A 23081-nucleotide genomic window follows, 5' to 3' on the forward strand; every position below is an offset into this window, starting at 1 on the left:
CTAGCTAGCAGCCACCAAGCTAGATGACATACACAGTCACAGGCAGGGTCAAGGGCAGGTCTGGGTCCAGCGGGGAGCAGACAGGCCAGTCAGTGGACGCGGGAGGTGGTCTTGGCGATCAGACCAAAGCCTGGGAGCTGGGAGGGCTCTGGGCTCCCCCCCGGACACTGCTGACCCCTCACACACAGCAGTGAGGGGTGAGGAGCGAGGGGCTGGCCAGCCAAGCTCCCTGCGCCTCCAGTGTCCAGCTGCCTGGTCAGAATGGGTTCAGGACCAGACAGGGCCATTTCTCAGCTGGAGGTGTCTGTGTCTGTGACCCTGAAGGGCTGGGAGACACGGGGACCAGCCGAGGAAGGGGATAGTCCTCTGAAGTGAGCAAATCCAGGGGGCCTGCCGAGTGCTGGGGGCGCCCTCAAATTCTCAGCCAGAACCCTAGAGGGCCGGTAAGGGGGCACCATGGGGGGAGCATCGGGAGCGGCGAGAGCTGGGCAGGGAGTTGGAGCGTGGGTGGTCAACGGGTCATGTAACAGCCAGCACGGGGGAGGTGCACCGGCTCCCGGGCGCCCCTCTGGGGCCCTCGCTGTGGCTGGAGCCTCTCCTTTGCCTGAGGGCTGCATCCTCGCCGCCGAGGCACCCGGTTCTCCAGTCCATGCAGGTCACCCTTCTTCCTCCACATCGTAGTCCAGAGCTCCCAGGCTGAGCTGGCCCCTTCAGGCGCCTCAGGGGACCTTCTCAAGTCACAAGGAACTGGTGGCAGCACGCCGTGCCCTGTAGGTCACTCAGGGGACTGTCCCAGGATCTGGGTCCAAACAGCCCTGGTGACATTCCCGTGTGGGCAGGCCCCCCCACCCAGTGGCCTTTGAAACCCACCTTCCCTCCAGGCGGGCAGGCCTCCACCTCCTTGTGGGAAGGTGATGATAAAGTCTCTCTTATCGCCACATGCTCTCCCCACATCTATGTTTATGGTATAAATGTTGTGCTCTGAATCTTCCAGGTTTGCTCTTTGTAGTCAAAGCCACGCTTTTCAGATCAAAGAAACAGAAAATAAAACCAGTCTGAATATGTGGGTTTCCTATGGCTGTTGTAGCAAACTGCCCCAAAACTAGTGGCTGGAAACAATAAAAATGTATTATCTTACTGTTCTAGAGGCTGGAAGCCCAAAGGGGCCCAAGTCAGGATGTTGGCAGGGTCACGTTTCTCCCCGGAGGCTGGAGGGGACAGCCTGCGTCCTCGCTGCGTCTGGTGCCCGGATGCCACCTGCCTCCCGGCCCGGGGCGCCTTCCTCCCCCTCGCAGCCAGCCGGGGCCCCTTCCAGGCTCTCTGACACCCCTCTTCTGCTTCCCTGTCCTGCCTTTAAAGACCCCGGTGATCACATCGGGCCCACCTGGATAATCCTGGATAATCCCTTTACCTTAAAGTCAGCCGACGAGCAACGTTGACTCCCCTCCCCAGGTAATGTGACGTAGCCACGGGTTCCTGGGAAGATGGGGACACCTTTGGAGGCACCCTTATACTGCCTTCCACAGCAGATAGTAATTCCTTTGTCAAATGCTTAATTCATATGCTCAAAAGCCATGACTTTCAAAATTATAGTCTTTGCTATTATTGATTTAACAAAATCTGTTTAGGAGTTCCAAAGCCAATGACTTGAACTAAAAGGTCTTTTTTTAATTAATATTTTTTCCTGTCATCCTCTAGCTGGTATGAATGGAAAGCTATTGCTACTCCCGGAATTGTAGGGATGACATAAAGGATGCAGAAAAGCCCACGTGGATATTGGGAAACTCACACACACACACAAAAACATCCTCAATTTTCTTTCTACGAATTTAATCTCATTTCATGTATATAGGTCTTCCTAAACTGTTTGTGTTTGCAACCGAATTTATTCACTTAGCAATATAGCGCAGACATCTTCCTGTGACAATACATCTGACTGTATCACATCGTTTTAATGTCCGCAAAGCGCTGCCTGTTTATCTAGCACACTCCCACCGTAGCAGCACCTGGACGGGAATGAAGGCCAGTTCCCCGCCCTCCTGGTGCTGGCCACACGGCCGGCTGCAGCAGCCTGCAGGCTCCGGGCCTGGGGAGTCAGCTCCTGTTAGCCTGGGCAAGGAGGAGCTGCGGCAGGGGAATGCCGGCTCTGGATGCCACCCCTCATCCTGGAATGGGGAGGCCTCTCAGGGAGCTGTTCCGGCTCCAGGTGCTGATAGCAGAGTGGGCCGAGCATCCCTGTGGCACTGCCCAGAGAAACGATTAGAGAAAGGTGTGAATGGGGGGGTGGGCACTGCCGGGGACAGAGGGACCTGCAGGTGGATTGAGTAAAGTGGTGGTGACGCTGGAGCTGGACTGGGGCCCTGAGTGGTGGAAGTGACATCCATCAAGGCGCCAGAGGCAGGCACGGCCAGGGACCCTCCTGGGAGACCCGGGGCACTAAGCAGGTGGCAGGTGACCCAGGAACCAGGCCGGGTCTGCCCCACTTGCCTTCCTGGCGAGTCCCTCTCTCAGACACAGCGGCCTCTCCCTTCGGTCCTGTCATGTTGCTGGGTCCTGAAAACCATCGTATCCCTCCCCGGGTTTCAGTCCTGACTCCTTGCCTGCTTATTGTATATTCTTTTGGTCTTTTTGGTAAGGAATCCAAGGATTTATTTAACCCAGCAATCAAATCAGTCATTTAAAATAATAGCACATCTTGTCCAAGTCTAAAAATAAAATCTCCTGGTACGAGAAGGCAAGCCGGGGACACCCGGGGGGGAGCGGGCGGAGGGAGTTTCACAGCCCAGTTCCCCGGGCTGGCATCCACTTTTCTTTCATCCGTCCTGGTCCTGACATGGGCGGGAGTCAGCGTGCCTTCTGTTTTGCCCTGATTAAAGTCAGCCTCCACCTTCCCTGGGGCCCAGCTGCCCTTCGGGGGACGCAGGCTGCATTCACCACGAGCCGTGCCGCCCAGGCCCTGTGCAGATTTTATGAAAGGCGTTTTCTCTTGGATTAAACAGGCACTGTGTTTGTGTGTGCTGTGCGCGAAGGAGAAAATGAATCACTTGGACTTTGGGCAAGGATTGTAGGTGTTGTTTGTCCCTGCAATTACATAAACACACCAGAACTCATTAAAAAAAGTGTGTGTGTGTTGGGGGGGTGGGTTGAGTGCCTGGGGTGATCATGCAGCACAGCACACTTCCCATACCTTAGACCCCAGAAGGAGCTGTGCTCGGCCCTCTAGCAACAGACTCCGAGGCCAAACGAAAGTTTGAGGTTTTGCCTTTCTGTTTGTGGTAGAGGAAAAGGCTTAGGATCCGAGGGCTCGATTCAGAGAAATAACATTGCCTTTATACGCATTGGCTTCGTAAGGAGGGCAGGAGTTGGAAGCCACCGTCCGGAGACGTTAAAGATTTGCTGGCAGAGGGAAAGGGATTTTTTCTCCTCCCTCCCTGCCGAGGAAAAACAGTTCTAACGAGCAGTTACTTTGTAGTTTTAACGCAAATTCAAATCCTCCCAGCCCCGGAGCTGCCGCGGATCCCCCAGGGCTCTGTGCCTGGCCCCGAGGAACCTTCCCCGGCGCTCCCCGTCCTCACAGCCAGGGCATGAGTTTGCAGAGAAGCATCTTCCCCTGGAGGGAGAGTGGTGAGTGCGCTGCTTCTCCGGAGACTCGGGGGAGGTGGGACGGACGGGTGACCCTGTGACACCCTCCTGGAGGGGCGGAAGCACAGCGTGGGTATGCCTCGGGGTGCATGTGTGCGCGCCTGCATGTGCGGCACAGCAGGACGGGGTTCCTGTGTGTGCGTTGTCTTTGAGGAGGCTGGCTGGGGGCTCACTAGGCTGCTTGGCAGAGGGGGAGAGGGCTGGGGGCTCGGCAGGACTTCAAGGGGGTCAGAGAGAGCCCCTGCGGGGCAGCGGGCTTCCATGTGCCCCTCGGTCCTCTGCGGGTGCTGCTGGCATCCGTGTCTAAACGCCGGCTGCCAGGGTCCCCCCAGCTGTGCTCTGGCTCCAGCCTGAAGCGGACGGCAGAGGGAGCTGCTCAGCCTCTGGGGGCCCGGGGAGCGCAGGTTCCTGCAGCGGGGACCCTCTCAGCACGGGGAGGGGCCTCCGGACACCCCGGCCCAGCTGCAGGAACAGCCCGGTAGACCTGGTCATTCCTTCTAACAACCTCCTCCTTTGGCTCCAGAAATGTAAATAAACAGGCATCAGAGAAAACGATTTTAACCCCTTTGCCCAACTTTTAAAGTCAACACTGGCAAAGCTTGAGCTGCGTTGTGGTGTAAGAGAGGGAACACATGGTTCTCTTTAAGAAGGACAGCAGGAAGGCAAAGGCGCATTCCGGCTGTTCTGCCCCAGGAAGGTCCGGAAGACAAGGCTTAGAATTCTGGGACCCATTCGTTGGGGTTCCGTGAGAGCGTCTCTGAACTTTGCAGAAAGGCAGTGGAACCTGGGGACTGAGCCCTGGGTCCGTGGGGTTCGGCCACAGGGGCTGGAACGCCGGCCCTGAGGTTAACAGGCCAGTGGACTTTGGCAGGGTACCTCGTTTCTCCAGGGCTCATCAGTTCCTCCTGTGTGAGGCAGGGGTCACCGCTCTTACCTCCCAGGACTACGGGGAGGGGGGGTGCATGAGGCACAGCTTGTGAAAAGGCCTGGGCAGCGTGCATGCAATGCAGGTGCTCCCCGCTGCGGCGCGGTGGCCCCCTCAGTGGCCCCAGGTGGCACAGGGTCCCGGTCACTTGCAGAGAGTGGGCTGAGCATTTGGAATGTCTCCCGTTGGGGGTAGACCCCAGGGATGCATTTACACCGGGGACCCTCCGAGGGCGGGACTTAACCTAGTACTTAGTTGGTACTCAATGATTGGTGAAACATTTCACTCATAGGGAGGTCTTGCCACTTCCTGTCCCTGGCGGCCTCTCTGCCTTTGGTTAGGTTTCCCTGGTAACAGACGCCAGGACAGGGATTGTGTGTGGGAGGGTCACTGGGGAGTGTTATGGGCACAGCAGCCGGGAGGGCAGAAGAGGCCGAGCGGGGCAGAGGGAGGAGCCGGGCTGGGATGCCGCTGGGATCCGGCTGACCCCACGGGGTCTGCCCCCCGTGATGGCCGGGTATTGCACACTGTCCCTGGGACCAGGCGTAACCTGGGCAGAGTAGCTCTCTTCCGGGAGAGAGATTCAGCTGCCGGCTGTCCCAGCAGCCCTGGCGTCAGCCGTGGGAATGATGCCCCGCCTCGGGCTGGGAGCGCACTCCATCTGGGTGACGCCCGGAACAGTCCCTCGGGGACACTGGTCAAGTCTCTTTCTGTGGAAGACTGGAGATTAGAGGCAGGAGTGCCTGTCCAGTTAGGTTCTTACAGGGCAGTGTGACCTGGGATCAACCCCTTCTTATATTGGAGATGCACTCTAGAAAGTGGACGGAGGTCTGCTGGAGTGGACACGGCCCCTGCAAAGCCTTCCAGCCCTGCCATTCCACCCATGCAGATTCTGGACATGGACATGGCAGCTGATTGGTCCCCAGCGTTGGTCACATGAGGCCTTCCACAGGCACCTCAATTCCTTCCTCTGGGAATGGAACCCAGGAACCTGGGCCCCGGGGGCTGCCCATGGCCAGCTGTCAGCAGGGCATGTTGGGGCTGAGGAGAAGCAGAGGGAGGCTCTGCAGAGGCAGGGAGGGTGGGGAGTGGGGTCTGCACCCTGCACCCCGCACCTGACGATCCTCCCAAGGAAGAAGTAAAGCCGCATGGGACGCCGCCGTGAGTCTCTGGCGGTTTAGGCGCTGTATGAACACTGCCCTGGATTTATTGTATTGCCCTCCTCACCCGCATCACCCATTTTCTGTTTATTTTTCAATCTACAAAGGATGAAGTCACTTTGTTAAACACTTGGAACTCGTTTTCAACAGATCATTTATTCAGAGCATTCTGTGCTGCAGGCAGCAGGCTGGGCTCTGGGGATGTCACGGGCCACGTGCAGAAACATAACGACGGAGGGCTGAGGGCTGCGCGGGCTCTGACCCAGGCTGGTGGCTCGGGTGGGCCTCCCCGGAGCGCTGCTGTGTGAGCTGTTTCCTGATGGGTGCTTGGGAGTCAGGCCGGGCGCAGGCTGGAGAAACAAGCTCCCGTAACGGGGACAGTTGGAGCAGGGGTGAGAGGAGAGACAGGTCTCAAATCTTGGCGGCCTCGCCAGGCACGGTGAGCGTTCCTAGGATTCTTCCTCCGGTCTGTCCTCCCTGCAGCATGTTTTTAAAAAATCATGGTGATACATCAGCTCAGGGAATAAGAGCTTTTGCTGGGGAGAGGGAGGCCTCAAGAGCTCTCCTCTCTGTGTATCGGCCTCTGCTCCCCACGTCTGGCGGCCAGCCCCAAGCGTGCATCCTGCAAATCTCTCTGTGGCACCAGCATCTCCTTGCCCCTGGGCGCTCTTCAGCACCAGGTCCTGATTTAGGACCCTTGTGGGCTCTGACTCATTCGATCCTCCCACAACCCCATGAGGTGCCACTGTCTTTATTTCACAGGTGACTAAAAATTAGGCTGTGGGGTTTATCTAAATGGTGAGTGGCAGGACTGAGATTTGAACCAGGCCGATCTGTCTCATGTCAAAGCCGTGTTCTAAGTGTGCTGCGCTGCAGCTGAGAAGTAACCCGGCTGGTCCTCACACACACATGCTGACTCTGACGTGATGTTCCCACGGCCCCGGGCTTCTCGGCTCCTGTGAATGATCAGAATCACCACGTTCATGGCCTCACACCTGCCTTGGATGTCTGCACAGGTCGGCCAGCCATTCCCCACATTACTGACTATTAGCTTGCTTTCTATGGTACTTTTTTCCAAAATATTATTATTAAAAATATTTAAACATTCAGAAAAATGGGAAGGATCGTTGTCAGCAAACACATGCTCACTATCTAGGTTCTACAAGTGCTGTTTTATATGCTTTTTGCCCCATCATCTTTCCATCCACCTCTCTGTCCTTCACCATCCATGAGTCCATCTTATTTTTTTATACACTTCCAAATAAGTTTCAGGCATTGCAACACTGCACGTTGAAACACTTCGGCATGTATATAATTAACTTGAATTTGGTATTCGTTTGTTCTTCTCTAAGATAAAATGTGCCTATCTTAAGCACACCATTCAGTTGGTTTTGAAAAATGGGTACAGTTGTGTAAGACAAGGTCTCAGCCCAATACAGCATTACCATGACCCCAGGAAGCTCTCCCATGTCCCTTCTTGATTGCTTTTGGTTTTTACTAACAACATACAACGCATCCCTACGTTTAAAGTCCTGGTTTATAAAGGAACAGTCACTGCTTGGTTCTGGCCTGGCTATGGACCAGAACCTTGGGCTGTAAAGGCCCCCATGTTTGCTGGGCAGGTCTTGCGATGGGCTCAGGCTTGGCTGGGGTGCCGAGCGGGGAGAAGCACCATGCGGCAGGCTATTCCGGGCTCACAGGAAGGTGGGGAGGCTGTGCCTGAGCGCGGGGCTCGGGTGGGGCTGGGGCTCAGGGTTCTGAGAGCGGGGTTAGTACCGGGCTAGGCAGCGGTTGCCATGGGGACTGGGCCAACGGGCGGAAGGACCGCCAAGGCCATATATACACATGTGTCCTCAGGCCTCACGTGGGGCCCCTGCATCCTGAGTCAGGGAGATGGTGCCAGGCTGTGCTGTGAGTGTGGCTGTGTTCTCTGGCTGTGGTCCAATTGGCTCAGGGAGTGGGTGCAGTGAGAACACAGAAGCAGCCCAAATGGGTTGTAGGCCACGTAGGGTGGGTGTTTCCAGCTGTCTGAAGTGCTGTGATGGCATGAGACCCCAGGACACAGGGACCTAACACAGGGACTCCTGGCGCCTGCGGCCTGCCCCCTGTCCTTCCCATTGAGGATGGACGGGGCCCTGCAGCGGGGTGGGATCGAGGGAAAGAAGACAGAGCTGGTTTTTTTTGCGGAACCGCTAGCACGTGTCAGACAGGGACAGCACTCTTACTTGAGTCTCACGATAACGCCTTTGGCAAACGAGGGACCTGAAGCGCAGAGGGGCAAGCGGCTGATCGCAGGTCACCCAGCCAGCTAGCGGCAGCCTGGATCCGCGGCCAGCGCCCTTCCACTGCAGTCTGCTTCTGGGGACGGGACTGCATATGGACACCCCGGCCTGCAGCTAGGTACATCCCTCCATCTACAGGGCTGCGTCTGTCCATGGGCCTGACCACAAAGGTGCCCGTCTCCCTTTCTTCCCTGCCCTCTCTCCTCTTTCCTCTCCTCATCCCTTCCTCTAATGGCTATGTAGCATTGCCCTCATGCCAGTTACTGTGTAGGGCTAGAGAGAGAAGTCAGACACAGTACCTGGCATTAAGAACTCACACTTACTGGATGACACGGGTGCGAGAGGTCGGCATGGAGTGCTTTGAGGGCACAGGACACCTGCTAGCTCAATCAGTGCGTGCAGAGGGCTGTCAAGGAAAACTTCCTGGAGGAGGTGGCTCTGAGCCAACCTTGCAAACTCCAGGAGTTGGCTGGGGCGCAGGGTGTCTGTGAGTGGAAAGGGTAGTGTGTGTGTGTGTGCACACGCATGTGTGTGCCCCAGGCTTGGAGGTAGGAGGAGGCATGGGGCCCTGGAGGAGCTCAGGCATGAGGGAGGCCAGCCTGAGACCCTGGGCAGGGACTTAACACTTTTACTTCTTGAGTCAGTTGTGTCATGACAATAACAAGTTAAGAGAGAAAGAAGGGATTTCTTCAAGTTTAAAAATGTTGCCTTCTGGTGTGAGGCAGGAAGTGGTTCCTGGCAGCTGTGGGGCGAGGCGGCAGGGGCGGCCAGTGGCCACGGGGCCGGCCTGCGTGGTGAGGACCCTCGGGGTCGGCGCTGCTGGCATCCCTCGGCCTGGGAGGGACAGGAGAGCTGAGGGGCTCGGCTGTTTCCCCGCCCTTGCCCAAGGAGAGCTGCACACACACTGCTGCCAAAGTCATGCTGAGCAGGGGCAGCCACCCCTTGGCCCCTGGCGGCCCCCATTACCACCCTGCCCCTTCCAGCGGCTGTGCAGAGCCTCCTCACCTGGCTCCACATGCACCCCAAGTGCAGCCCTGCCCCCTGCTCTCCTGGAAGCCTCCTTGATCCCCGCCCTGTGGCTGGGCTGACCCCGAGGGCTGGGATTTCCAGATTGCTCAGCACGCTTGGTTTATTTATTCAGCCTTTACTCCAAGGATGAGGACTGCCTGGACTTTGCAGTCAGGGAGCCTGGGCTACAACCGTGGCTCTGTGCCTCAGTAAGGCTGTGCCCCCCACAGCCCCACCCGGGCCTCCTTTCTCCCTTCCTTCTCAGGGGAACCTGGATAAGTGGTGGCACCGCAGGACAGGTTAATGGTGGGGAGGGAGGCCACGCTGCCAGCACACACCACAGCAGAGGGTTGCTGTTACCACTGTATGGGGTCAAGGTCCCTGGGCCCCATGTCTGTTCTTCATACCAGCCATGGGTCAAACCCAGTGCCTCTGCTTGTCCTGTCCAGGGCATCATGGAAGCCCTCCCTCTGGGGAGAAGATTCTCACTATTAATGTGTGGCCTTCAGGAACTAGGAAAGACAGCGTTAGCGTGTTTTTTAAGTTCCATTTAAATCTGTGCCCAATCACATAAATGAGATTAAGGAAATGTCTGTAAGAGCTCCTCGTAAACTCTCAAACACGAATGCCGAAGCTCGTTAAGCGGCATTCATCATTTATTTATTCATTCAGTTATAGGTTGATTCACTCAGTACGTGTCTGTTGAGCCCTTTTGGGCCGGACCTGTCCTCGAGCCCAAGACCCACAGTGAGTGAGGTGAGGATGCCGGATCGGGGAGCTCGGGGTGTAGACGGGACACGGAGGCGATGCCCGAGAACCAAGCCAGTAACACGACTGCCTCCGAGGGTGACAGGTTCTGGGGAGAAAGGAAAAGGAGAGATGTTGTAGGGGTGGCAGGGGGCCCGTTCCGACTGGGGGTGGGTAGCAGGGAAGGCCCCCTTTGGCAGCATGGCAGGGAGGAGGCAGCCAGATGAGGACCTGGAGCTCCCAGAAGCGGGGGTGGCTTGGGCAAAAGCCTGAGGGTGACCCCCCGGGCTAGGCCCGTCCAGGGAAGGGAAGACAGACAGGCAACATTCTGGAAAACGTCTGCGACATGGTAAGGAATTTAGATTTTATTTTGAGAAAGCCATGCAGTCCTGGGGAGGAATGGATGGTGGGCACAGGGCACTTTTAGGGTAGAGGTGCGCTTTGCCATAAGGTGGACATGGGACATGCTCTGGTCCCAGTCCGCGAGCCGTCCTGCTGACAATCCCGAACGTGCCAGCATTGACTTGTCCATTGTACGAATGCAGGACGGCAGTTATAGGAGAAGCTGTGTGGAGTGTATGGGAACGTTCTGTACATGCTGAGCAACTTTTCTGTAAACTTAAAACCGCTGTAAAACAGAAAAACTTTTTTTTTTTTAATTAAAATAATTAAAGCCAAGTCTCTGGAGGACTGTTTAGGTGAGTGTTATGATTCCTCACATTCTAAAAAAACCTACCCGGTATTGTGTGGAAATGGGTTCCGGGGGCCCAGGTAGAAGCCAGAAGTCCACTGGAAGGTGAGGGTGGTAATGGGGCCAGAGGCCCTGGGGGCTGAGTTAGGATGGTGGCCGCGCAGAGGGAGGGACCGACGGATTCAGGGGAGATCAGAGCCGATGGGAAGCACGGTCAGCGGGGTGGAACGTGGAGGGACAGACAGCAGGAGACAAGAGGCACAACAGCTGACATTCCCGGGGGGCTCGCTCTGCAGGCACCCTCCTGGGACCCTTACAAGCATCACCCCCTTGCTCCTACAGCAGCCCCTGGGGGACAAGTGCAGGTGCCATGACCTTCCGTAGACGAGTCGGCAGCCCACAGGGTCGGCCTCTTCACCCACCCGTGATTAGCATCTGCCCACGGCCTGTCCTGATCCCAGGATTCTGGCTTCAGAGCCCATGTGCCCTCAACTCCTCAGGCCTGGGTCTTCTGTCCTGTGCAAGCGAGTGGATGATGGTGAAACTACCGAGACGTGAAAGCCCGGAAGGACTAGATTTTAGTGGGGGACATCGGGAGTGCAGTTTAATGGTATTAATTTTGCAATAGCTGTCTGACGCCCAGGTGGAGATGTTACGCAGATGACAGGAAAAAAGAATTCAGACTCCAGGGCCAGAGTTGTGCGTTGGGAGCTGTGGATGTGTGGGTGACACGTGGGTGACATGATGGGGCTCACGTGCCGCTCCGCCCCAGCAGCTGTGAGCCCCAGACAGGCATGCTCCTGGTTCTGTGCATTCTGGTCGCTCCACCTGTAAAATGGGCGTGAGGACAGCCTACCTCATGGAGCTGATGAGAGGGCAAACGGAGTACAGCGGGCACGAGAGCCTCTGACACACGGCCTGCGTGCATGTGGCCAGCATTCTTACCGAAAGCAGAGATGTGCATGTACCTGGGGGGGTACACGTGTGAGGCCTCCTGGGTGATCACACGAGGGGATTCTGCTTGGTTTTGATGCTGAGGAACATGAACCTGAGGCTGAATGGAGCCTAGGCTCTCTGACACCACACGTTCGCACAGCCGTTAGCGGGCGCTCCCTGTCCTGCTGTCTCTCTCTGAGATGAGTACACTAAAGCTGAGACATGACCAAGACCCGTGGGAGGACCTTGGCTGGGCCTGCGAGCAACGAGGTGCCCAGGTCTCGCCATGCCGGCTGCGCCTCCCTCCCTTCTGCAGGCACGCGGGGAGCTGGCCCATGAGCGTGACTGGGACTCGCCTGCAGGACTGCCTGGAGGGCGAGGGTGGATCATGTCCACCCGGGGATGGACTATAAGGATCTGGCAAGGTTTCCAGTCGTATTTGCAACTAATTCACCTTCTGAGGGCGGGCAACGCTTTCAGCTGGTGATGGAGGCAGGGGCGGGCTCAGGGCTGGTGTGTGAGGGGGGCTGGGGGCCCTCACAGGCCACGGCACGTGGGAAGGAGGATGCTGGCTGCTCCGGGCTGGGGTACCGCACAGCCTCCAGGCTTTCTGCCAGAGTGAGACAGCCCTGGGCCACTGCCTGGCCTGAGCCCCGGCCACACGGCACCCAGAAAGCTGAGAGACTCTGGGGTGTGAGCAGAGCAGGCGGCACTGACCGGGGCCCACGTTTCCCGCCCTTGCCAAGTGCCTCCGCTGCCCTCCAGCCACAGCCCTCAGTGTGGGGCCGTCCCCCATGCCTGCTGGCAGAGGCAGGCTTCTCTCCAGCGCGCCTCCCTGTGACTGTGGCCTGGACACCCCAGCAGGGTCTGGACCTCTGCACGAAATGCCAAGGGCTTCCTACATCACGCCTACACCCTCATTAAAGCCCCCAGGAAGCCCCAAGGCGTGTGGGGTGAGCGCCGGGAACATTCCATTCTTCAGAAGAGAGGGCCATGCACAGGCCCTGGCCAGTGCACTCTCAGCCCACGGAGGCCATGCTCGGGAGAGAAGCGTGCACTGCTCCCCAGGGCAGGGGGGTCAGATGTCACCCGTGGGGGGGAGAGGCACCCGGTCGCATGGCGATGACCCCGACAGGACAGACAGAAGCTCCTTGTCCCTGGCTCTGCGGACCTTACGTCCTTCCTTCTCACACTTGAGCATGCACCACACCACCTGGAAGGCTTGGGAGAACCGGCCGGGGCCCCTCAGAGGCACTCAATCAGCCTGAGAACTGCGGCAGCTTGAGAATTTGCGTTTTTAGCAGAGGCTGCTCGTATCACTGGCCCGGGGCCCCACTGAGAACCTCTGAGCTGCACCAGCTCGTGAGGGACAGTTGGTAATTTTAGGTTCGGCCTGGCTCAGAGAGGCAACGCCATGCTCTGGAAGGAGCCCAGCCTTTGGCATCGGTCGGCTCTTGATTAAACTCCTGGCCGACACCTTGCTGGCTGGGTGACCTGGAGGATGTTGCTGGGCTTCACTGAGCCAGCGATGGGCTAGGACCACAGGTCCCCAGGCCTGGTGCAGGGAGGGTGCTCAGTGAACTTTTGTGCAGTGACTTTTCACCCGTGAAATGGGTGTGATAGTGTTTACTAGACTGACGGCAGGATTGTGGGAGCTGACGTTCATGTCAGGCTCCCTGCAGCCTGCCAGGCACATGTAGGCACGGAGGTGACATGTCCATCACCTTCCTGCCTCCAGCCGCTCCCCAGCTGCCCAAAGAAGGCAGGGGCCAGCTGGTTTAGGCCGGAACCCCTTGCTAGGGCTCTGGGCTGGCCTCCTGGGTGTTCTTTGCCAACCCAGCAGATGGTGGGCCCTCTTCCAAGGCTGGGCTCCCCGGGCTGGCAGCCCCCGTTTGCACCAAGCTTTTTCACGTAGAGAAGTCAGATGGTGCAGGTCGGGAGCCTCTGAGCAGACCGTGCCAGCTTGGACGCGGCCGCCCCAAGTCACCTGTCCAGGGCAGGTGGTGAAGGCAGTGTCTGACTCAGAGCATCCAGGCATCTGACTCAGAGACCCGCCTCTGTGGGAGCAGAGAACGTCCAGGTCTCATCCTTTGCCTTTGACGGGGCCCCGTCCCCCGGCTTCCGGGATAAGCGATGCCGTGGTCTGGGCCGGGCAGCTGGAGAGAGGAGTGAGGGAGGAGGCAGCCCCGGGGCTGTGTGCAGGGAGGTAGGTGGGCGCCCAGGTGAGTGACTGTCCCCAGGCGGCCGGTCCCCGGGCGGCGTTAACTGAGGAGGAGGCCGGCCTCTCGGACCTGTGCAGGGGAGGGCCTGGGCTGGGGCTTCATGCCGGTGCGGGCAGCTGTGTGGGGCCAGGGCCGCCGGTGGGAGCCGAGTGCGCTGGGCACAGGGCCAGGCGGCGTGGGGTGTCACCATCCCGGGTCTGCAGCCCCCGGGCCTCTGGCTCTGGGATTTCCCACTTACCAGCCTTGGGCCTGGGGCTGTGGAAGGAGGTGGAAGTCAGGCAGCGGCTACTGCCTCTTCCGCCGCCTGCAGGGCTCCTCACCTTGCGTCCCCGGCGCTGACCGGAGACGGGTATTCTCGCCACCTGCCTGCCAGCCGAGGGTCCCAGTGCTGGCGAGCTCGTGCTGGTAGGCGGGCTTGCCTTCTGTGTGGAAGAACATTCCTTGCTCCCCGTGAACACAGGAGCCCCACTCCTGCTGCCCCTGCCCAGGGAACTCCTCCTGGTGCAGGCTGAGCCCCCAAGGGGTGGCACCTTTGTCCCTGGAGCCAAGCCCCAAGCCACCGATGGCCTTCCTCAAGCAGCCTGGGGAGCTCCCTGTGGGTGGCTCCCTTCCCTTCTCTGGGGTCCCCTGGGAGGGCAGCAGGCTCCCCTCTTTTCCTCCTTGCGTCCTCCCTTCGGGCCTGCAGTTAAGTGGCCGTCAGCATTCATGGCCACAGCAGAAGGCACCTCTCTGCTCCGGACAGGACAAGAGCTCCCCAGGTGCAGAGGCCCCTCCCTCAGAGCCCCTGCTGCGCATGTGTGCAGCCCCCCATGATGCTTGTCAACAGTACTGAGCACTGCAGCTGTTTCCCGTGCACTAAAATTTTTGAATGCTTTGTCGTGTTTGAACCTCACCACTGCCCGAGTTAGGTAGTGTGTCCCCCAAACTGAGAGATGAGGTGACTGGACCAGGACCACTCAGCCAGAAGGTGGCACCCTGAAGACCTGAATCCTGGCCTGACTCCAAAATCCATTCTCTTAGCTGCTCTGCGACATACCTTAGCGAACATTTATATTTCCTAAGTACAAAGATGGTCATACCCACAGGTTAAAAGGACCCCAAACTGTTACATTATAATTACCTACAGCAGTTGCGTAGTTCTTTTTATCCATGGGAGCTTTTTGGAATTGAAAGCTTTCACGAAGACCCGTATGCGAACTGTTCAAAGCAACGTTGTTCAGGCAGAAGGCAGGAGCTTGGGACCCGCCCTGGGCCAACCTCCTCCGCCCTCTCTGGGCCCCAGCAGTGGCCCTGGGGCCTGCAGGCAGAGCGGGGAGGGCGCGCTCTGGCATGAAGTGCACTCACTGGCCCGGCAGGGTCCTCATTCCTTAAGGGGCTCCTTGGTTCCCATGATCGCTCGTCAGCCTGAACTGGACATTCGGTCCCTTCCCTCCCTGCTCACACCCACGGCTCCGGGGCCACCAAGAGATTTGGTCTGCTGTGAATACACAGGGTCTTTTAAGACTTTTTGCCTTGTACACATTGTTCTCTGCTTTAAATGCTTCCTCCAGAACCTTGTCTCCTTCCTTCTCCATGTGGAAAGCCCGTCTTTGCTTTTCCAGCCTCAGCTCACGGGCTGAGTTCTCCGTGAAGCCCCATCAGGTCACCTGGGACTGTGCTGCTTGACTCAGACCCTGGTTATTGAACTTCCCACACTAGGAATATCCAGTTATAAAGCTCTCTTCTCCGAACGGGCTGTAAAGGAACCATGTCTTCATCCTTTACATCGTCAGAGCCTGGCGCACATGAATCTCAGAAAATACTTGTTGCGTAAATAAACGAATAACATCAGCATGAGAGCAAACCGCGCTGTAACAGGAGCACCTTACACACGTGCTGCCCATTCGGGCTGGCAACGAATTTTCATGCGGACGTTTTTTGATACGAAGACCCTAAGCAACATATTCATGTACACGGGAGACAAAGACCCAGTTAGGCAGAATAAACAGAGTCCTAAGAGCTTAGAGTTGGGGTAGGAAGGCAGCTTGAAATCAGGTATTTATTGCACATTCTTTTTTTGGATTCTGACTGAAGTAGGGACGAGTCTATGTCGGACCTGTTGGCTTGGCGAGGTTGCTTAGGGTGTGGCAGGAGCGCCAGGGCTCCTGCCTGAGGGAAGGCGGCACATGTGGGGCTGAGCACAGCCCGTTGAGGGGCAGGTCGCCTGGGAGGGGGGCAGGGCCACTGGGAGCCCCTAGGCTCGCCGCACTCGGAGCTGCTGGAGGAGAGGGTGTGCTTAGGGTGGGAGCAGTTCATGGGGCTGGCGGTGCCTCTGCTCCGTGAGCCAGTTGCTGGGACCACCCAAAGGGGGGTCTCTACAGGGCTAACTTCTGTCTGAGACGTGGCATGCACAGCTGGGCCAGAGATGCTTTTAAGGACAGCCCTGTCCCATGTACTGGAGGTGGTCACCACGAGCATGTTTTTCTAAAGATCCAGAGGCCCCTCACTGCTGGGATGGCTGGCCCTGGGGTGCCCTCCCTGCTGTCCAGGGGCCCTCAACTGGCAAAGTAAAGCTGGGGTCGGCCCAGGCCCCTTCCTCCATCTCCTACCTGCATATGAAGATTAGGGGCAGGGGGTTTTCGAGTCCACCCCCGGCCACAGATCTGGCTAAGCAAGGTCTCTGAGGAGGGTCAGGGAGGTTGAGGCAAATCATGGTGCACATGGACAGGCCCAGTGGCTCAGGGCACGGGAGCTAGAGGGGAATCAAAGCAAATACCCCGTAGGAAACCGCTGCAAGAAGATGGAGAAAATGTCAGGATGGTGGTTTTTGAACATGACCCATAATTGGGTTTAAAAGTGATTCAGTGAGTTGAGACCAACATTTCTTTTTAAAGAAGAAAAGAATAGCCTGTGTCAGAATGCATCAGATTGTTAGCAAAATCATATTATATGTCATCTTTGCCACGGTTTTACATTGCTGCACCACAGTAAGGGTGGTGTTCCATGAGATGTTTGTTTCAGTTGTGTGTATTTATTTACATACTATAGTATATATTTATACACATGTATATACATATACATCTTGTGTGCATTTATGGGGTACGTATTTGATGTAAAATGTAAATTCTGACTGAAGTTGAGATTTACAAAGTTTCAAAAAACAACGGGTGGGGTTTGCAATGGCAGAGATGTGTAGGAGAGCATTTTAAGCCCCAAATATTTCTCATCTTTTCTTTTAATGCGATGGCCTTCCCCCATCATCCAAGGCAGAGACCCCAGGTCTGTGAGCTGCAGGCTGGCCTCTCCTCCTGTGGGTACCGTCTCTTAAGTGGATCAGAAGAGCCGGAGTGGCAGGAAGGGCTGGGAGGGCGGGCGGGCACTCGAGCCTGGGTGCATTCCCTCTGCCCTCTCCTCGTCCTCACCCTCCTAGGGTGCTCGGGGCAGTTCTGACGGGCGTGCTGGGCCCCAAGCATGCAGAGCAGCTGTGCACGGAGCCCGGCCTGGGGGGGCCGACTGGCACAAAGGGTGGGCTCAACGCTTCCCCTGCTCTGCGCTAACCGTCCAAGGCAGATGATGAAAGTGTGCGTGTGTGTGTTCAAAGGCAGGAACAGAAATGATCTGGGAAGAGATGATACATAATCTCTTACCAAAATGCAAACAAAAGGCAATCATTCTCCACACAGAGCAGCAGCTGGACCACAGAGTCTGAAAACTTCTTTCAGGCCAAAGACTCTGCGATGACCTATAGTTCTTATGTAGCATTTCTTTGGATGTCCTGGCAGCTCTACTTAGAGATGCCCGGGTACCAATGTAACGGCCCCACGATTCATTCCCAGGAGGGGTCTCGGCTGCTTACCCAGGGGTCTGCTTCGAGCCGCTTCCTTGGTCCAGTCCTACCCAAAGTAGAGCAGACTTTGGGTTTGCCTGTTTCAAATTTGTTTTTTTTGTTTGTTTGTTTTTAGATTGTAATTAAGTGAGGTATGAAATTTATTATTGGTGTATGGAATTGCGACTTTGCATTTTAACCTTTACTATTAGGTTTCACTTTTGATACCCAGTGGTTACAAAGGCACTGCAGTGGGTCAGATTCAGGCGTCTTGGTGGAAGATCGGGCCCTCAGGGTGCCCAGAAGAGCACGTAAGACAGCACGGGGTCTGCAGAGGGGGGCTCTTATTTTGAGGAAGTGTTATCTAAAATGAGATCTGAAGAGTGATGAACATGTACCATAGTCAAGGGTTATAGAGAGCAGGCAAGGCTTGGAGGAATGCTTGTGCCTAGGCCCGGAGGCCAGAGGATGCCCGGGACCCTCAGGAGATCAGAGGGTTTAGTAGTTCAGTCGGAGTTGGAGGAAGGAGCAGAGATGGAGGCCGGGGCGGGTGGCGGGCAGGTGGTGTGGGGCAGCCGACGCTGGGCCACAGGGGAGACCCCTCTAGTCACTGTCCTCAACAGGATTTTGAGAAAGCAAGAGAAAAGATATGGAGCCACATAAGCAAAACAAGTCAGAAGGAAGATGTCTCAACTAAGATACAAGATATAAGGTTATCTATTAAATACATATAAGATATGTAAGATACAAGGTTATTATAAAAGGAAGACTCTCAGATTCAGCTTAAGGAAGAGAAATTAAAAAACCTAAGGAAACAACCTCTCCCTTTCAATCCAACCACATTCCACTTTCAAGAGACACATTTAAACCCAAATCACTTGAAGTTAAGAACAAGGAGATGGGTAAATACCACACAAAGGCAGATTAAAAGGGAGCAAGGAGCAATGTTAACTGTCAGACAGATAAAAATTTAGGCAACTGTTGAATAGATCAAGTACTTCTACCAAATGATAAAAAGAACACACAATAGAGATTTGAAAATCAGAAAATGTTATGCACCCAATAAAGTCACTGAAATACATAAAACAAAACATTTTGGAAACAGTTTAACAAATACAGTGTCAGATTTCAAAGCACACCGCTCCAAGATTTTTCAGGTTAATTAGACAAAATATAAATAGTTTGAGGTTTAGAATTCTGTGACTTACAAGATTGAGCACATATTTATGTATGTTGTATAATATCACATTTGAATATACACATAGTTGAAACCCCAAACAGAATACTCATTCTTCTCAAACGTGCACAGAACATTTAAAGCACTTAGTCACATCGCAAACCAGCTTACAAAGCCAACCTCCATGAATTCTGACAAATAAAAAGTGTCCAGGACACATCCTGTGGCCACGATGCAATTAAACTGGAATTCTCTAATAAAAAATTACAGAAACAGTAAAGCTAAATCTTGGAAACTCAACCACAAGACATTAACAGTAACACTAGCCATCTTCTAAAGAACTGAGTCTAACCTGGGACTCAAAACTGCAATTACAGGCCATTTCTAGAATAACAACAATTAGAGCGTCACATTGCAAAAGTCATGGGTCGTGGCCAGAGGGGTATTTGGAGGAGGACCTCTAGCTTTAAGAAGTAGTGACGATGATGGCGACCGTGTTGGCAGTTGTGACCAGCCAGGAAACTACGCCGAGGGATTCGCATCCAGTATTTATTCATTATGTATTATCAGAAAGTGGCTGTGAGGCGGCTGCTTCAGTCTTCCCACTGAACAGCTAACAAATCTGAATCGCAGAAAGGCTAAGAAGATTTTCCTGCTCAGACACTCTAGTTGGGCTCTAATGCCAGAGCAGGTAATGGCTGCATGATCTGCTGTCATTTCTAAAGTAGAAAGAATGGATTTGAGGGAACAAAATCTTAAACTCTGTAAGACAGAAAAAAAAGTCAAAGCAAACTATAGCAAAGGCTGGAAGGAAAAACTAACAGAAGTCAAGCGGAAGTAAGGACATTGGCAAGCAGACCCAAAGAGTAGATGATTCCACTAATTCTGAGACCTTCGGAAGGACCAATAGAATGAACCTGCTTCAGGCAAGGCTGGATCAAGGTGAAAAGGAGGGCATCCAGAGGAAATGCACCCGATGGGCTGTGAGAGGCAGAGCAGAGTCAGAGAAACAGTACTAAATGCTGAGCCTGTGACAGGCAACCTACACTAATACATGTGGAAATTTGGATGGAAGAGTGACTTGAGGACAATGTAAGCAGTCACAGTTGACAGGGGAAATGACCTTTAAAAGTTGAAAAGACGAATAACCAAGGAGGTGATGGAAGGCTTCACAGAACCACCTGAGAAGTGATGCCAGGACCGAAAGATTTTATGGGAAAATTATGTCAAGCTTTTACTAGATGTATTTCAAACGGTTAAACTATTTCAGAACATTAGAGGGAATGCCCGGCCTCCCAAACCCTTTTGTGATATCAGCCTAACCTAAGTTACCAGCTCAAAGAGACGACCGGCCATTTCTCTTTGTGAACATAGACCCAAAGTTCCCAGACAACATACAAGGAAACCGAGTCCAGCTCTCTATTAAACGAATTGCACGTGGTAACCCAATGCGGCTTGAAACAACAGCAAAAGACAGGTGGCTCAGTCTTAAGAAAGCGGGAGGTATGTTTCTCTGCACTCAGCAATCAAAAGAGGTGAGATAGGGCCAGGGGCTGAAAAAGCATTTAATCAACAACACCCACTCGTGGAGAAAATGCTTCCCAAAATACAGTGAGCAGAGTATTCCCTTAAGATAATCACAAATACAGCAGTTGATACCCTACTTAGCATAAAACTCTAGAGGAATTTCCATTAATGTATAGAAAAGGACATCAAACATCTCTATTGCAGTTATTATTTACCAATGTTCTGGAGACTTTAGTCAGTAAAATTAGAAAATAGAAATGGAATAGGTAATATAAATATTTTATAATGAACCAAGTTTATTAATGTTCAGAGGCCATATGATTGGAAACTCAAGAGAAGCTGCTTATATGTTACTAGAATAAGACAGATCTGTAATAAATTTATAAAATAAATAAAGTGATGAAATAAATATGCAAAAGTCGAATTTACTTACATATAAGCAATAACCAACTAGAAAATATATTTCACAAATGGCTCCATCCAAAATAGAAACAAAAGTGCTGAGGAATATATGTAATTAGAAATATTTAGAACCCCTATGAAGAATATAAAATTGGATTGACAACCTAAAAAAAATTCGAACCAATATAAAAACAAAACAATTAATTTAAAAATGTCCCTGGATGGGAAGACTTCCTCCCTAAACTCATCTGTAAATCCAAGGCAGGCTCAATAAAAATTTTAACCAGATATTTTGGAATCTGAGAGGATTATTGTCAAGTTCATCAAAGCTACTAGTTGACAAAAATTAGCCATAAATTTCAATTTTATTCCTCAGATATTACCCTATTTTTGTGGTAATAACTGTGATGTATGGTTGTTGTAAGAAAGAAATGAAGCATAAGAAATTATTAAGTAGAATAAAAAGTCCCTTATAAATACCACCCCCTCGCATTTCATTGTACCTTTCAAAAAAAGACTATTAATAGTTTGGTGTTTATTCCTACAAGTACATTTTTGTAAAAAAACTAGTCTCTACAACCATTTCATGGCATTTCTTAGTCCCACAGTATACTGTGGGTGTCTTTCCATAGCCACATAGCTGTTTCATTCTCGGCTGCAAAATGTTCCATTGTGTGCACGCACATGAGATTCTGAATAAAGCCTCTCACTGACGTCCATGTGGGTTGATTCCACCGTCCATCAGGCATTAAGCGCAGCACCTCTCAGGCTGCCCAGCATTAGCGCTGGCCTGCCCACTGTCTGGGAGGTGGGTGGCTATGGTGCTGACCAGCTTACCCACTGTCTGAGAGGTGGGTGGCTAAGGTGCTGACCGGCTTGCCCACTGACTGGGAGGCGGGTGGCTAAGGAGCTGACCAGCTTGCCCACTGTCTGGGAGGTGGGCGGCTAAGGTGCTGACCGGCTGGCACCGGCTGCACGATTATAACCGGGACCCGGCATGCACACCATGGCGCCTGCTGAGGGGATGCCCTCACACCTGTGCACCCCTCCCAGCCTCTCCTCCCGAAGGCAGCAGCCTGGGCCCCAGCTTTGTGAGACCGACCGCCTATTTCATCCGGAGCAACACCCATGGAGGGTCCCCCACGCCACGCGTGAGGGGGCCCCTGTCTAGGCGATGGGGGTCTGTGCGGGACGGGCCTCAGACAGCCCCTTCTGAACAGGGGGGTGGATGAGTTCTGCTGGTTTACCTAGATCCTTCCTGAGGGTCGTTACGCTTTCAGCCCGCACCGCGTGGAGGGGAGGCATACAGGAGGAGAGGGCCTTCGCCTCGGAGACGTGGGTCCCCCGGCGGCGTCCTGAAGGCCACACTGTCCCCGTTGCTGGGTCAGGTGGCCCTTCTGGGTGCCACGAGGGCAGGCGCGTGTGAGGGGCCCTACTTGGGGTCTCACGCTGCCTTCAGGGTTTTCCTGAGGCCCCGACAGGACACGTGCTCTGACGGGCAGTGGCGGCTCCTTGTCATCCGGTGTCAGTGAGCCCCTTGGGGTCCTGGGTTCTGTGGTCCAAGAGGGTGTGTTTCCTCTGCCACCTCAGTCACGGTTCTGCACAGAAACAGAGCCACGGGATCTACAGGGGGAAACAGGGGGACATTTGTTAGGGGGGTGGGCTCACGTGAGCATGGAGGCCGAGGAGTCCCGTGAGCAGCCCTGTGCAAAGCTGGAGCTGTCGTCCCTGTCCGAGTGCCAGGGCCTGCGAGCCTGGGGCATGAGAGAGGACCAGGGGGCATGAGGAACCAGGCGGTGGGAGTCCCAGCCCAGGGCGAAGGCCCCAAAAACCAGCAGCGCTGGCATCTGAGGGCAGGAGAGGACGGATGTCCCGGTCGGACAGGGAGCACACGCCCTTTGCTGCCTTTCTGCCCCGGGTGGGTTGGGATGTGCCCATTTACGGTGGTGAGGGCACCTTCCTTACTCCGTCTCCCAATATAAATGCTGCCAGCTTCTGGAAACACCCTCTCAGAGTCACACAGAAATAATGCCCACCTGCCATCTGGGCATCCCTAGGCCCAGTCAGGTTGGCACATACAATCAACCTGGGGACACAGAACTCATGAGAGACAGTCTCTCCCATCAAGAGATAACAGTGTAGACGAAGGAAGAGCCCAGACACACGGCCAGCGCCCACAGACCCCGCGGGGCTGGCCAGGGACGCACAGAGGGGACGCATAGTCGTCCCGCGCCGGCCCCCAGCCGCCTGTTAGAGGCGCTCCTCTAGGGAGAGAGGGGACCACATGCGGCCTCCGCCCACATCTTCTCTCTCCTGTCCAAGACCGAAAGAGACTCCCTGGGCCTTTGACGTAGGGCCCTGTGGGAGAATTTGGACATCTGAGCACGTTTTCTTGGCGGCTCCCCTCCCCCACGTGCGGCCCCTATCCCTGATGGCCCCCTCCCCCACGTGTGGACCCCCTCCCCCATGTGAGGCCCCCCTCCCCCACGTGCTGCCCACCCCAGGGATCTCCAGTGGCCTGCGTGTGGTCCGCACAGGTGAGGCCCGGGGGCCTCTC

The 23081-nt window shown here is 54.8% G+C and overlaps 1 protein-coding gene across 5 annotated transcripts in view; it reads left to right on the plus strand.

Moving 5' to 3' along the window:
* Positions 1 to 3199: 3199 nt before the first annotated feature.
* IL16 (interleukin 16) overlaps positions 3200 to 23081 on the plus strand; it is a 79104-nt gene continuing 59222 nt past the window's right edge. The window contains exon 1 of one of the 5 annotated variants that reach the window (XM_037013540.2): positions 3200 to 3624. In XM_037013540.2, coding sequence (XP_036869435.2) covers positions 3585 to 3624 — 40 coding nt within the window. In that variant the 5' untranslated portion in view covers positions 3200 to 3584. Of the gene's footprint in view, positions 3625 to 13420; positions 13598 to 23081 lie in introns of those variants that run through there. The other 4 variants (XM_073227116.1, XM_037013544.2, XM_037013543.2 and 1 more) reach the window with 4 other exon arrangements.

Source organism: Manis javanica, chromosome 18, assembly GCF_040802235.1.
Source record: "Manis javanica isolate MJ-LG chromosome 18, MJ_LKY, whole genome shotgun sequence".
NCBI classification, from domain to species: Eukaryota; Metazoa; Chordata; class Mammalia; order Pholidota; family Manidae; genus Manis; species Manis javanica.